The sequence below is a fragment of the Solea solea genome, chromosome 4 (assembly GCF_958295425.1).
Source record: "Solea solea chromosome 4, fSolSol10.1, whole genome shotgun sequence".
In the NCBI taxonomy this organism is placed as follows: domain Eukaryota; kingdom Metazoa; phylum Chordata; class Actinopteri; order Pleuronectiformes; family Soleidae; genus Solea; species Solea solea.
This window is the reverse complement of record NC_081137.1, coordinates 20,456,713-20,471,191: the sequence shown is the minus strand read 5'-3', so window position 1 is coordinate 20,471,191 and position 14,479 is coordinate 20,456,713. Positions and strand designations below refer to the sequence as shown.

Genomic DNA, 14,479 nt, shown 5'->3' with positions numbered 1-14,479 from the left:
AGGAGGAGGAGGAGGAGGAGGAGGAGGAGGAGGGAAAAGGTTGGAAGGAAATAAATGAAGAGGAGCACTGATAGTAGCACAATAGGTCGTGTATTCATGACCAACAATGTAGATATTTTAATATCAAATTCCAACACAACTTTGCATGTCAAAAAACAAATAAATAAAAACAAGACTGAAAATGAGTACGTGTGATTAATAAAAACCTACTTGACAGCATTTGGCATTTGTGTCCAGGGTGGCGTAGAGGTAATAAAGACACTTCATCCTCTCGGAGGTCTCCAGTTGTGAGGAACATGTACTGAGCAAAGACGCGCTCCACCAGCAACCTGTGCAAACATGAGGTGAACATTTAGACATTTAAATACTCTACATCTAATCAAACACGTACCAGAGATATTACAATTCATGAGGGCGTTTTCATTCTTCAAGGGGGAAAAACGTGCACGCAGACCTGTCATCGATGCTGTTCTGGTAGTAGATGTGGAGCAGCTTGTCTTTGATCCAGGAAATCTGTTTAGAGGCCTCTCTCCCTCCTTCTCCTGCAGCGAGTACTTCCTGTAGATTGATGCGAGGCCCATCATGGCTTCCTTGCGCACACGCCACTGCGATTAAGGGGAAGAGAGCGGATAAAAGTAAATGGTGAGACGCCGCCAATCAGGACAACTAGTTTAATGAGACATTATGAGATTCTACGCAGTCCCCAAAAGAAAAAGGGAGGGCGACAGAAGCGATAGAGAGTGCAGGACATCCAGTCTGCCTTACAAAATTGATCATGTTATAGCAGGGCTATTTCCTGCCAAACATATCGCACTTTATTGGCAACGAACAGCTGTTCACAGTGGAGTTTACAGAGTAGAAAGCAACAGCAAACCATAACAATCTACAGCTGTTGTGCATAATAAAAGGTAACAACTCGTAGGTGGTTCTTTGCAGATTGAAGCCTCCGTTGACCGCGCGCTGCGCGCGCACACACAGCACACACACACACACACACACACACACTGGACAAAACAAGTCCCACATAAGCCAAGCAAATGTTACTTCAAGCCCCACAATAAAGAGGAATTCTCATGTGTTATGTCATCCACATCTAATATCACAGGTGGAGAACAAGCATTAAAGGTTAACCCTTAAACCAGTCCCTGGAACAATGTATAATGCTTTTTAACAGCAAGAATTATATCCAGTTATTATTTTAGAAAACAAAATGAATTTCCAAGCATACAAATACACAGCGTTTGCAACTCACTCTTTTGTCCAACGTTCGTTCCTTCACAAAGTTGAGCAGCGCGTCGTTGACGAGCGACAAGTCTTTCTTGGCGGCAGTTACTATAGAGACGATGACATCGTGGCGGATGGCCTCCTCCGGGTCATGTGACCTGACCCTTAAGAATTCTGGGAGAGAAATGACGGGAACAAATGAGCGGGATGTGACAAAAAAACGGCCACAGGCCACAGCTTCTCTTGTCATTGCAATTTCTTTGTAAAAACAAAAGCAGATTTTCCCAAAGAAGAAGTCGATGAGTTTTTCACAGCTGATTTACCTGTGAGGTCTTTGGCCAGGTCTGGGTGATTCATAAGACAGTGACTGGCGAACTTGACGCACTCTAGTCTGATAGGCACGTGGATGTCATTAAACCTTTTTTTTTTTGGGGTGGAGGAAAAAACACACTAACGTCAGCATCTCAGCAGGGTGACACCAGTACACAAGCATCCTGACAACAGACAATCTCCCAAATGCATAGACATTTTCATTCACAACAGTGAAGCCTACCTGCCCAGGTAACACTGCCAGAGTGGTTTGTTCTGTGCAGCCAACTCGAGTCCTTGGCTCCAAACATCTTAGCCAGCAGCTTCACCACCTGCAGCCTCTCGTCATTATCGTTACTCTGCAGAGACAAAAGGCAGAGAGAGAGAAGTGCCAAGTCATTTACATTAACTTGTCTTTTCAAAGCACACAGAGGCAGCTGTTTATTTGGCACCAATCTTTTTCCAGATGAATGAAAGGAAGAAGAAAAAAAGCAGAAAAGGAAAGACACGGGATGACAAGAGTTCAGAGGAGGGGGAAAGATGAGAGGGAGAAAAAGGAGTCGGGGGCGGCGAGAGCAGTGTCGCTTGTTCGCGACGAAAAAGAGCAAAAGTAAGGAAGATTGAGCAAGACGGAGCGCTTATGTAGTCTGAGGGGGGAGAGACTTTATCGCGGCTATTATTTTTGAGGGGACGGCAATGATCTACGCTCCCTCTGAACAGTTAATGAGCGTTATCCATCAGCGGGATGCCTTTATGAGACGCTGCAGAGGCAACATGAAGTCGACTGGCTGGCTGCTTTATCTGTCTGACATGAAACAACAAAGCTGCATCTACAGAGAAAACATTTGTGGACAAATAGGTCATAGAATTCCGGTGTGTTGATAAATTCATAATACACATTAACACAAGAATCGCTGCTGCTTGTGTCTGTGTAAAAGCTATCAAAATCACAATTAAATCTAATTTATCATTTAATCACAGCAAGCATGACCTTTTTTTTTTTTTACGATGAAGCAGTTTGTACTGAAATGTTGTTTTGATACCTTGAGTTTAAACTCCAGCTGTGGCAGCACAGAGAGCAGCAGGTGGCTGTCGATGTTGTAAAGCTCCAAGATTAGGTCAAAAACGTGCTCCGACAGATCACTGACGGACGTCTTTCCCAGCATCAGCACCTGGTTGAAGAACTGACAACAGACAAAAAAAAAAAAAGATAAAATAATGACAGTCTTGCAACTCAAACGACATTTTTTTTTATTACTCAACCACATTGCTGTTCTACACGAACCTTGGTCTGTCAATTAATAATAATAATAATAATAATAATTCTATAACCTATAATTATACCATTTATCAGGCAACCTCAATTAAATCCAAACCTCGACCACTGAGGTTCAATGTTGTGCTGTGCATAAACATTAGAATGCTTTCATTGCATAATGTTCCACAGCCGCATTTTAATGCCTAACGTATCACTTATAGTTGCAAAACTTGCCTCCTGCAGTGCCAAGACGTTTTCCAGCAAGGCGGGCCAGGTTCAAACACTCTGGCACTGATACCGTCATATTAATCCCATTAAGACACACGGGGCCAAACTCTGAGGCTACAGTGCACTGATATATTACAGCTGGGTTTTTTAATATTGTATGACTATTACAGGATGTATATTACTGCAGTAGAAGTGTAGAAACATTATCTGTATCCAACATAAATAATAACATGTATAGAAAACAATAAGCAAGTCAAACAGTCAATCTTACATTGGTGATGTAAGGTTCAATAGCCTGAGCAGTCCTCTTCAGCAGAGCCTTGGCCAGGTCATACGCTTGTTTATTCAAATTCTAGACAGATGGAATTAAAAAACAACAACTTGTGAACAAAAACAGCAGGTCAGGAAATACAAAATACAAATGTCAGGGCGTCAAAAAGCAGCCTTGTACAAAGTACTTGAAAGCGATACTTGAGCAAAAGTACAAGTATCTGACCAGAAAATGACTTTGGTAGAAGTTAAAGTCACCTTTTAGAATATTACTTGAGTAAAAGTTTTAAAGTACCTGACATTTACTCTACTTAAGTATCAGAAGTAATTTTCGGTAATTTTTGTGTTTAAATTCAAATTGAAGATGAAATCGGCAGGTTAATCTGCGTGAGCTCGTTAGCTCACCGGTTGCCCGCTCAGCTGAGAGCTGAAACAGCTCTTAGCTGAAATAGCTCTTAGCTGAAATCCGGCGACCGGAGCGAACAACAAAAAGCTGGACACAGGAGACCAGAGCGGTGAACAACGAGCCTGTCAGGGTGTTTTAAATCCAGCTGGAGCCAAAATCTGCGGCTAACAGCTGGTGCCGCTAAAAACAACTAGTGCACATTTTATTTATTTTAGGAGTAAAATTGTCAGAAATATAAGTAACAAAGTAAAGTACAGATATGTGAAAATTCTACTTAAGTACAATAACAAAGTATTTGTACTTCGTTATATTACAAGACTTATAAAAAGTGTGCACGCCATCATTTTTTGTTATGTTTCCCATCACTCAGTAGACACACTGAAGCAGAAGCAGACGCAAACAAAAAAGCTGCTTTACCACGTCTCTCCTGCAGGGGTCTCAATGAATGACAGGATATGGAGAATGATATTGGCTTTAGTCTGGCCATGGTACCACTTCAATTCAGATCATCATCTCTTTACTAAGCTGTTTGCACTCATTAAGCACCATGATAGAACCTGCTGAGTGCATGTGCACACACATACCTTGTGTGCCGGCACCAGGTTGACCAACACCGTGTCCAACAGCTCCTGCGACACAGTGTCTCCCTCGCAGATGATGGAGCTCATTAGGTCAACCATATGCATGTGCACCTTCTGGTTGTGCCCGTTGCTAGGGGAGACGAGAAAACAAAGCAGGCAGCGTCAAAGAGACATCGTTGCGTAATTTTAAAACACAACACATTGCATTCTTAGCGTTAATAGCTGTTGTGGAAAAAGCATTTGCTAATAGGGATCCTAATAATAAAAATAATAATAATAATAATAATAATAATAATAATAATGGCAACATTTGCTTTACAGACAGCAGGTGATGGGGATTAAGTGTGTTCAATTAACTCATTCTGAAAAATGACTGGCCACACAAACCTTCCATGAGGTTGTAATGCACTGAACACAAACACACACACACACACACAAACGCAGAGGGAGGGTTCCATTTGCTCATAATGATGTACATCACACGGAGAGGAGAAGTGTTATTACCTAGATTTATATCTCGGCTTGTGTCCCTAACACGCTGCCAGGCATTATTATTATTCTCATTACCAACCCTTTTCACGGAGTGTGTTACTTGCACTCGAAAACACACAAGGCTACACAAGGCTGCACAAGCCCCCCCCCACCCCCCCACACACCCCGTTCAAGCTCAACGCAAACATTGGAAACTGAAAAGCAGAGTTCTTTAGATTCCTCCTACATAAAAGAGCATTGTGTTGGCACACATACACATCCTTGACACAGACACACACACCAGCAACGGCAAAGAGCCAAATTTGGCACTGCAGAAATCAGCACACAAGGTTGTGTTGAGCAGAGTGAAATTTGGTGTGTGTGTGTGGGGGATGTTTTGAGCTGTAGCAGTGGAGACTAAAGCTGTTTTCAGACATGAACTCAGGATAATGTCTGCAGATTTGGGCCCATTCCTCAGCAGTTTCTCACATAAGCTCACTCTGAAACTGGAGATTACACGGAGCTGGCAGGAGAATCTCCACCCACACACACACACACCACCACCACACAATCTTCAGAGTTCGGTCCGAAAGCAGCTTTAAGCGAGGTGTTAAGAAGAAACCGACTCATTTCAGGAGGGAATATAGAAAATAAAATATAGGCGAGACCCACACTACAACATGACAGAATATATTATAGAAAAATTGAGTTTGGGAACAACTTACTTGATGACCTGGAAGAGTGTTCTGTAAAGCTGGGTGAATATCTCATTGCTGTCTTCCAGCTCAAAGCAAATATTGTAGGACTTCACCCATGCTATGTTCTGAACAATGAGAGGAGGCAGCATGTTAATGACAATGCAGTTAATACATTGAAACTGCAAACTAGGACAGTGGAATAAAAAAAATGTGGTGAAAGGAGAGAAGGAATTGTTCCTAAAAGGCAAATCACTGACTGATTTCTTCCTACGATACGTGACTTTTTGAGCATGTGGGACGGGAGAGGGTCAAACAGCACTTCAGCCTCCAACGGTGCAGTTTAATCTCAAACTCAACTCCATCACTCACTCACTGACTGACGCAAGGACATTCAGTCTTTAAACCCTGAACCATGGCTTATCAACGAGCTGTGTTGGGGGAAACCAACGTGAAACTAATGTAAAAGCTTTAAGGACGTAACATTTTTATGATTTGTTTTGACTTGGTGAATAAAAATGAGATTGAGATGGAGAATCAACTGCAGCAGAAAATAAAACCGCCAGACTACCGAAGACAAACTTGTTTCCGATAAGTTTTTGGAGCACAGAAGACAGTGTGCGTTTGTCTTTTTTGTCACCACTGCTTCCTTCCGTGTCTCTACGCTCCACTTTCACATTATTATTTAATACACAACTACATTAAAGTAACTTCCCAGAAGTAAAATACCAAGATAATTCTAAATAACAGGAAAGGAATACATTTCCCACTCTCTCTATGCATAAAATGAGCAACTAAATCAACATTCATATACCAATTTATGTCATTATGTCAATTTATGTCATTAACAGCTTAATTTGTCCTCATTAACCTTGTTAATCTCCCTGTTCATATTAATATAACTGCACAAAACAGAAAAGCAGCAGCAACATCCTCTACCACACACAACGAACACTTCTTCTCATCTACTTTTCACCTAACAACAGGTTGTGAGCACTGCTAAAAGCTCCTTCCTTATCAGACAACAAAAGGTGATACTTGATGATGGCAAAGATTGAATTAGGGATTATAAAGGATTTAGGCTCAAGCAGATTCAATAAAAAAAAAGGGATTAAAAAAACCAACCAATCCATATACAGTTGCACACCTCAAGCAGGTAGAAGTATCTGTTGAACTGGGCACTTTTCGTGTCCTCCAGTCCTTTGAGCTGTCTGGTGATGAACATGAAAATGTCCTGTGAATAAGAAAAGGGTTTATTTAATTTAAAGGTTTCAAAATAAAAAGACTGTGTTTTACATTTGCCATGGAACATGGAAAAGAAAAGTAATTTTAGCTGCAAGTTGAGACTGGTCTCTGTCTAACCGACAGCTTGTGTATAGAGAGATCTATAAAAATGACAAGTCTTCAGTCGACTACCGCACAAATTTCAGAGAGGACAAATCAAATTGTCACTTATTGTTAGGTAAACACTCTGGAGAAGACGCGACAGGAGACAAGTGTTGTACCTTGAGTTTTTCTGGGAAGGTGTACGGCGCCTCTGGGGCATAAATCCTGAATATATCTGCTAGACAGCAGGCCACCAGCAGACGCACGTCCTTGTCTGGGTGCTTGAGGAAGAAGTCTGAAGCCAGGTGGAGGGCTAGGTTCAGGTACAGCTCCTTCTCCTCCTCAGAGTCCTGGTCCATGTCCATGAAGGTTTTCACAACCATCTGGAAGGCAGGGGCCAAAAGTTTAGTTTGAAACCTTAATTTAGTTTATTAATTAAGTCCAGTGATTTGTAAGCATGAATCACAGCAAAAATGTCTTTAAAGTATTTAAATCTTAAACTAAAACATACATATTATGACTTATAATTGCAGCAGATGTGTAGAAAGATACTGACCTTCAGTCTGCGGACCATTTCCTCTTTGGAGATTTTGTCAGATATCTCTTTGACCCCCGGGGGGTAGGTCACCTTCGCGTCCACGGCTCGAGCTTTAGAGTGAGCCATCCTCTTTAGCTCTTCACTGCCTACGAAAAGAAGGGAATGCTTTGTTTGTAGTTAACAATCTAGGAGCAAGAAAAGAAGGCGAGACAGACCAGAAACCGGGAATAAAAACCCTGAAACATGAGAAGAATTGCTGAAAGTCAACCGATCAATACAGGGGGAGAAAGTACCTTGTAATCATTTGGAAACCCACTGCCAATATTTTGAAAACCTCAAGAAGAAGCTATGAAATATTCAGCAGGGCACAGCAACAGCATTCGACAAACTCCATCGTTTCACATTTCAGTTTCTTGTCAACACGAATGTGTCAAGGATTACGCTCCGTTCAAATTGGGGTGTTCTGCAAATGTGTTTTTGTGTTCATGGCCAGATAATTAACACCGCACTCCAAGAGGCTCTTTGCCAACAGTTACTAAACCGGCCCTATTTAAACCTGCCACTGCTTTTTCTCGATTAAAAAAATTAGAAAAGACTCAAAACACAGTATATTGTGCACTGAGGAATAATAACATTAATTTGTTTTAATGTATCTGTGAACAGAGCGAGTCTGCTTTCTTGACTATGTCGTGCAAATACTCGAACCATCGATAACAAAGTGAAATGACAGGTCAGTGGGAGGACAACATGAGCAAGCGGCTTTGTATAATGTATGAGGATATTATTAATTATTGTTATGCTTTTGCTCAGTGTGGAGTGTTGAATGAAATTGAATTAAGTGAAATAATGAATGACTGGCAGTCGGCATTTTAACCAACTGTTATTTGGGACACCAACTCAGACCACTGACAACACATAATCATAATTAGCTGTGGTTTTCCCTGCCACTGCCGACGTCGCCTTACGCCTTGGTCCTGGGTGATCTTTAGTAGGTTTGCTTTAAACAAAACTAAACGCACAAACATAGGGACGCTTCGCTGGCTTCTTCATATTTAAGGATTTTGGCCACCGCACATTTCCTTATTCCTGGGGAGGAGATTAAAGGTTTATATTGCTCTTTGCATCCACATTCCCATCTTATTTGCAGCTGATGGTCAAAACATTCTCATTCCATGAAAGCCTTTCGCTTAAACCCACTGACTGCACACATGATAATACCTCTACCTTTATTCTAGAAAGCAAGATTATCCGTCAAAGTTGTTGTCCTGTCTGCTGCGTAACGCTACACAACTACTGACCGGATAATCTTTCACATAAATAATGGAAAACGTCTACTTATACGTTTCTACTAAAAAAAATAAGGTCTATATCTTTGTAAATATCTGTAAGACTTCATACCGTGCACATGAATAACAACAAGCCTGCATGCATCATGCCTTGGTCTCAAACAATCACAACCTGAGTAGCCTGTTGACCAACTTATTAAACAACCAGAAAGACAGTTAGGGATCAGTGCTTACAAAAAGGACAACATGAGGAGTGGAGGAGCAAATCCCGAACACTGAGTAATATACAAGCAAGTCTCAAATTTGAAACTTAATTCTTAGTCACTAACTTTTATCCACATCATCAACACAACTTTAAATAAGTGGCTGCATTTGCTGATGTTTTTATTGATTAAACTGAAATAGTTTCCTTGAAACACATAAAGCTTATCCTGTGCCCTAATTTGTCTAACAATTAGCCAATTCTGTTTATTATATACAGTATGACAACCAGTGAACGCATTCAGAGAGTGCAAATCTCAGCCAATTCTATTGTCAATACATTCCCCTATCTTGCAAAAAACTCCCATCTATGTGTGTTCTTTACTTTTTGAGTTATGATGGAAAAATACACCCAAACGCAAGGGTTGTGTCAGGAAGGGCAAATCAAAAAAATTAAAAATCACAGATGACTGAAAACATTACTGCCATACCGGATCAGTCAAGGCCCGGGTTAACAAGGACCACCACCAGATGCTACTGACCAACAGGGTGCCAATGGAAACTGGATTATTGCTGGCCAATGACATGAAGCAAAAGAGCAGAAGGGTAGAAGTGTGGAAGTGAGAGTAGGGACTATGACTGGCAAAGGGAGAGAGCTGGTGATTAAATGACAGAATCTGAAAAAGGAGGAAGGTTGTGCGCAGGTCAGGTAAAGAGTTGCCAGATTACTGGGAAAGTACAGATAAAGTGGTGAGGGATACAGCCAAGAAGGTGTCTAGTGTATCCTCTGGACAAGGAAACGTGGTGGAACAAGGAAGCGCAGGAAAGTATCCAAAGGAAGAGGACGGCAAAGGAAAAGTGGGACAGCCAATATTGCACTGGTGATGGACAGGTTGACACTTGAGTTCAGGCGGGAGTGGGGGAGCAGGTGGAAGAGAGCCTGGAGTGCAGGCAGGGTGGAGTGGGTAGAGACGAGTGTCAGGGCTGATCTGTGACAGCAGGATAGCAGCAAAAGTGAAAAGGAAAGTCGACAAGATGGTAGTGAGAGTGTTATGATGTAAGGCTTACAGACAGTGGCACTATCTAAAACACAGAAGGTGGAGCTGGAGGTGGCAGAGCTGAAGATGCTGAGATTTGCTTTGGGTTAGGGTTAGAAATGAGAACGTTCAAGGGACAGCTCAGGTTGAGATGGTTTGGTCACGTGCAGAGGAGTGATAGTGATTACACTGGACAAAGGATGTTGAAGATGGTTTGCTTATCTTTATGTCGAGTGGCAAGTTAATCTACAACTAATCTGATAATGAAACCTTTGTGGTCAGTTAAAGCAAAGACTATCAAGCATTTAATGTTGTAAAATGCAGTGCCTTAATTTGTCATATAGTGATAAATTTCTCTTATTATTATGGTTTTATAAGAGACATTATATGAATGACTAATCTGAGAAAGGAATGCTTACATAAAGGCCATTTCATATTCAATTAAAGACTTCAGACTACAGCGCACAGACAACAATTGCCACATGATTTCATCAGTACTCTCCACTTTGTTTGCCATTCAAGATTTGTTTGTCGCCTTCACTGATAAAGTACAAAGATTATCTAAAATGCAGTGTGTATCAGTGTCCGTGTCAGTTAAAATATACTGTTTTCTGAAAAATCACAAAAAGTGTTTCATCAAAGGTAGCCTAGGTAACCACCACAAACCACATTTTAAATATATATATTAAATGCAATGTTAAATGCTTAACTGAATGGAAAGAGACAGACTCCAATCATTTGAGAGATTACTCAATCGAAACTGAAGGACAAAGGTTCACCATCTGACATGAGTGCTTTGAAGATCCGATTAAGAGGCCAGACCTGAGTTTTTAATTGTTCTGTGCAGCCGTACTTGAGCTTTTATAAACACAAACCCATGCATGAGCGCCGAGCGGCCAAACACACAAACAGTGGACACTGGCAGGCTGCCAAATTGCTCGATTCTGACCTTCTGTTCCACCCCACAGCTGCTGCCAAACTCAAGTCTATCCATATCTCTGTCCATCTACCGCACAGACACACAGAGAGCACTGGCGGCCAATCAAAGTCAGGGAAAAATTCACTTTGATTTAGAAGCTGCACCAAAGAATAACACCCAGGCAGGCTCTAACCTACACTTAACATCTTGAACATGGGCTGCTTTAAACCAATTACTAGTTTATCACAGTCAAACACATTTATCCCCCCAGTAAGGATTTTCAATCTGTCTGGCTCAGCTGCTTCCTCACTTTAGCCATTTACCACAAATGCCAGGAGAAATATGAAGCCTGAGAGCAGCTCTACTAACCCATGTCTGAACTGGGATTTTTAACCCAGTGGGTGTCTAGGCAAGACTGTGACCAGCAGCAAAGCAGCAAACGGGGAAGACTGGACACCAGCTGTTTGAGAGGATGAACTCTGTGACCTCAGCACAGGCACGAGTACAAACACATACTGAAGAGGGATGAGAACGATTTCCCCAGATGAAAACCAGAAAATAAACAGAATTTACTGAACAACCACATCTCTGCAAAATATAAACTGGTGAAAAATAAGAACAGCCAGGAGTAATAATAATAAAGCAGCTAATGCTGGACTAAAATATGTCCTAATGTAACAAAAATGTGATCCTGAGATCAGAGTTAGGCCCCAAAGGAAGCCACACTTAAAGGAACACCATGACAAGTAAATACTAAACAGAATACACTGCTAAATCACACATCTACAGTGACTAGGCAGTGCAGTGATTCCCCATGTCACTATCTATTTAACACAAACAAGGAGCTTTGCAGAGGAAGAGTCCAACCATATAATAGTTTCGCTATGTTTTTCTTTTAGTTGGGGGAAAGTGAAGTTGGCAGGATGCCTGCTGGGTGAAACACTACAGTTAATCGGAACAGCTTCAGAGTGAGTGGTCTGTGTGTGTTTGTGCACAATAACCTTTAATATGTTAAATCCAAATGTTCGTTTTCTTGGACAATTGGACAAAGTGATAAGTGATGACGCAACTGTCCAATATTTCAGAAGCTTTCTAAAGTCTGAGTAAACCAATAATCAACAATAATCATAAGTTGATAGCTGTCAAAACTGACTCCTAACTATAACAACATGTGGTGACCAACCACGTGAAAACCTTCTGACCAGCATGTGTTAATACATCAATAGGTTGATGTTTGGTTTATAAGTTCTAACGACATTACTGTCTAAAAATCAAATTATTAAATACGTAGTCAAATGATCTGACTCTAAAGTATGTAATCACCCAACCACGGTCAATAATCCGAAGCTGATAGCTGTCAAAACTGTCTCCCGAGTAGACCACCATGTGGTGCCCGGTCTTATAAATGTGTCTCCTCTGTCTTTGTGTCGCTCCTGCCTCGCTCAAACCCTTTTGTTGTTTGTAAACCTTATATTGAGAACACAACAATGACTGTGTGGCGTGCTGCTTCCTAAACACGAGGTCCTCATTAGGGGAGTGATAACAACCCGTATTAAGTGACACATGTGTTAAGTTATGCAGCCGATTAACCACACAACAAACCACGCTACGAGACCAGGACTGCAGTGAACGCTGCGAGCCACCGCGAAATAATCTCTATTAGAAGTATTATTATTATTGCATACGTTTCTACCGAGAGAGGACAGAATATGACACGGACAAAGGTTCTTATTGTTATGGTAAAGTCGCCTGTCAGGGCCGGGGACTGTGCTGTTATCGGGCTTCATTGTTGCTATATTGTCTTACGCTGCTAATCTAGTTAGCCAGCTAGCTTCGCTAGCGCAGCGGAGCTAACGTTAGCAACAATCCGAGTGACAGAGGGCGGACGGCAAACAACGCAACACCGATTTATCATCCCGGTTTACTGCCGTTATATCGATATACCGGTATCGATGAACGACTAAGTTAAGCCACCGTTTCCTCGTGTTATTGGGACGTTGGGGTCCAAATAATGGGCTGTTTTCCCCGCTAGCTAGCGCCGCAACAGCAGGTCAACCATCGCCGTGAGTCCAAACACGGCTGCCCGAGAACAGAGGCGAGCAAGGCGGGCTGCTTCTTCAACCTCGCAGTGCTGGTAACCGGGCTGCTCTGCGGGCACATCCGTGACTGTACCCCGCTTTTCACGGCAGCGTCTGAGATTAATGCCCCATATGAATCAAAAACAACCCGCGTCTTAATGCATTTTCTTACCTGTTACGGTGAATTGCGATCAATCGTGTCCTCCTCTGCAGCTCTCTTCCCCCTCCTAGCTCCAAAATGGCGCCAATATGTGAGTGGATCCAGGGGTACGAACCATCCGTGGGGGCACAGCGCCACCTATAGAGCGAGTCCATATACGTCTACTAGGCAATATGATACTGTCGAATTCATAATTACCAAAAAATATGACAAACCTGTATTTTTCGATATAATGTCATACATATTCACATTACTGCTTTGATATATGGGTGCAAATACAAAACAATGTGATTAAATAGAATAAAACAAGACAGATTAAACGTTTGTTTTGTTCTTTCCAATGTATTTAAATGATCTTGTCATTTGTCTTCGTTTATGCAAACATGTATCAATCATGTCTAGTTTTATTAATAATGATGTTGTACATTGGATTTTAGTATGGATTATAGTAGGTATGTTTCTGATTAATAAGTTATTTGTTGCATTAATTTCAGCAATGCACTCTCACCATGTGCACAATACTGTGACAAACGATGATTTCTATTATAATAAGTTAACCTGAGTCAAATAGATAAATAGTCGTGTTTACAGAGAATGCAATGCAAACATCTTACAGTTCTGACAGCTGTTCCTTATTTTCGGCCCGTTGCAATAAACTTGTCAGTTTAGTATTCTGAGAGCTGTTTTTTGTGCAACAATAATCTCATATATAATCGAGCCACAAAAACACAGTTCCCTCTGTGTAAAGCATTATAATAATTAATCAACTGTGCATCATGATATACTCATATTTTAAGTTAAATGTACCTCTATGTTCATGCAACCTTTGCCCAGAAATCAATGTTTTGAGCCTTTTCTTTCCTCGCCCTGCTCACCTCACTCCTTTAATCAGAACTGATTGGAGCATAGTTTTTCCAAATGACTTTGAAACACAGATATTGTTGATATTCTAAAAGGAAAATAGATCAAAGATTACTTTGCCATTTTTTATGAAGGAGGTCTAGTCAACATGAACTGCAGGTGGAGCTCCAATATAATGTTTTAGATTTGCATTAGGCCTACACATTTAATGTACTACATTAAATTAAATTAAAAGTACTTTGCATTGATTGCCTCTGGTTTCTCCAGTTGTCTCTTACATGAACTATGTACAGAATAATGTCAAGCCCTCAGAGACAAACTGTGATTGGTTAATTTGGGCTATACAAATAAAACTGTTTATGAAACATGGGTTTAATGCTTCTGAATGATTGAATAAGATTTAGATCGATGATAACTTATGGTGCAGAAAAGGGCAGAACATTCAAATTAAGTCAAATTAAGATATGTTATATTCACATTAAACTGTAATTATTTTTAATTACTTTCTCATTTGAAAATGACCAAGAAAATATTAAAAAGGCATTTAACATGACCTGTTATGAACTGCAATGCAAACACTGAAGGAACTGTTTGTTCAGTATCATCATTTTCAGACCAGTGTTTCCCAAAG

At 41.0% G+C, this 14,479-nt stretch overlaps 1 protein-coding gene across 1 annotated transcript in view; it reads right to left on the bottom strand.

The window, feature by feature from the left end:
* Positions 1-13,101, bottom strand: part of LOC131458694 (sister chromatid cohesion protein PDS5 homolog B-like) — a 21,809-nt gene extending 8,708 nt beyond the window's left edge. Inside the window, 16 exon segments of the mRNA XM_058627897.1 lie at positions 211-295; positions 297-329; positions 455-545; positions 548-605; positions 1,253-1,398; positions 1,548-1,642; positions 1,778-1,823; positions 1,826-1,892; positions 2,577-2,717; positions 3,291-3,371; positions 4,280-4,406; positions 5,473-5,570; positions 6,590-6,676; positions 6,948-7,151; positions 7,325-7,452; positions 13,000-13,101. Coding sequence (XP_058483880.1) covers positions 211-295; positions 297-329; positions 455-545; positions 548-605; positions 1,253-1,398; positions 1,548-1,642; positions 1,778-1,823; positions 1,826-1,892; positions 2,577-2,717; positions 3,291-3,371; positions 4,280-4,406; positions 5,473-5,570; positions 6,590-6,676; positions 6,948-7,151; positions 7,325-7,432 — 1,467 coding nt within the window. The 5' untranslated portion in view covers positions 7,433-7,452; positions 13,000-13,101.
* Between the last annotated feature and the right edge of the window lie 1,378 nt (positions 13,102-14,479).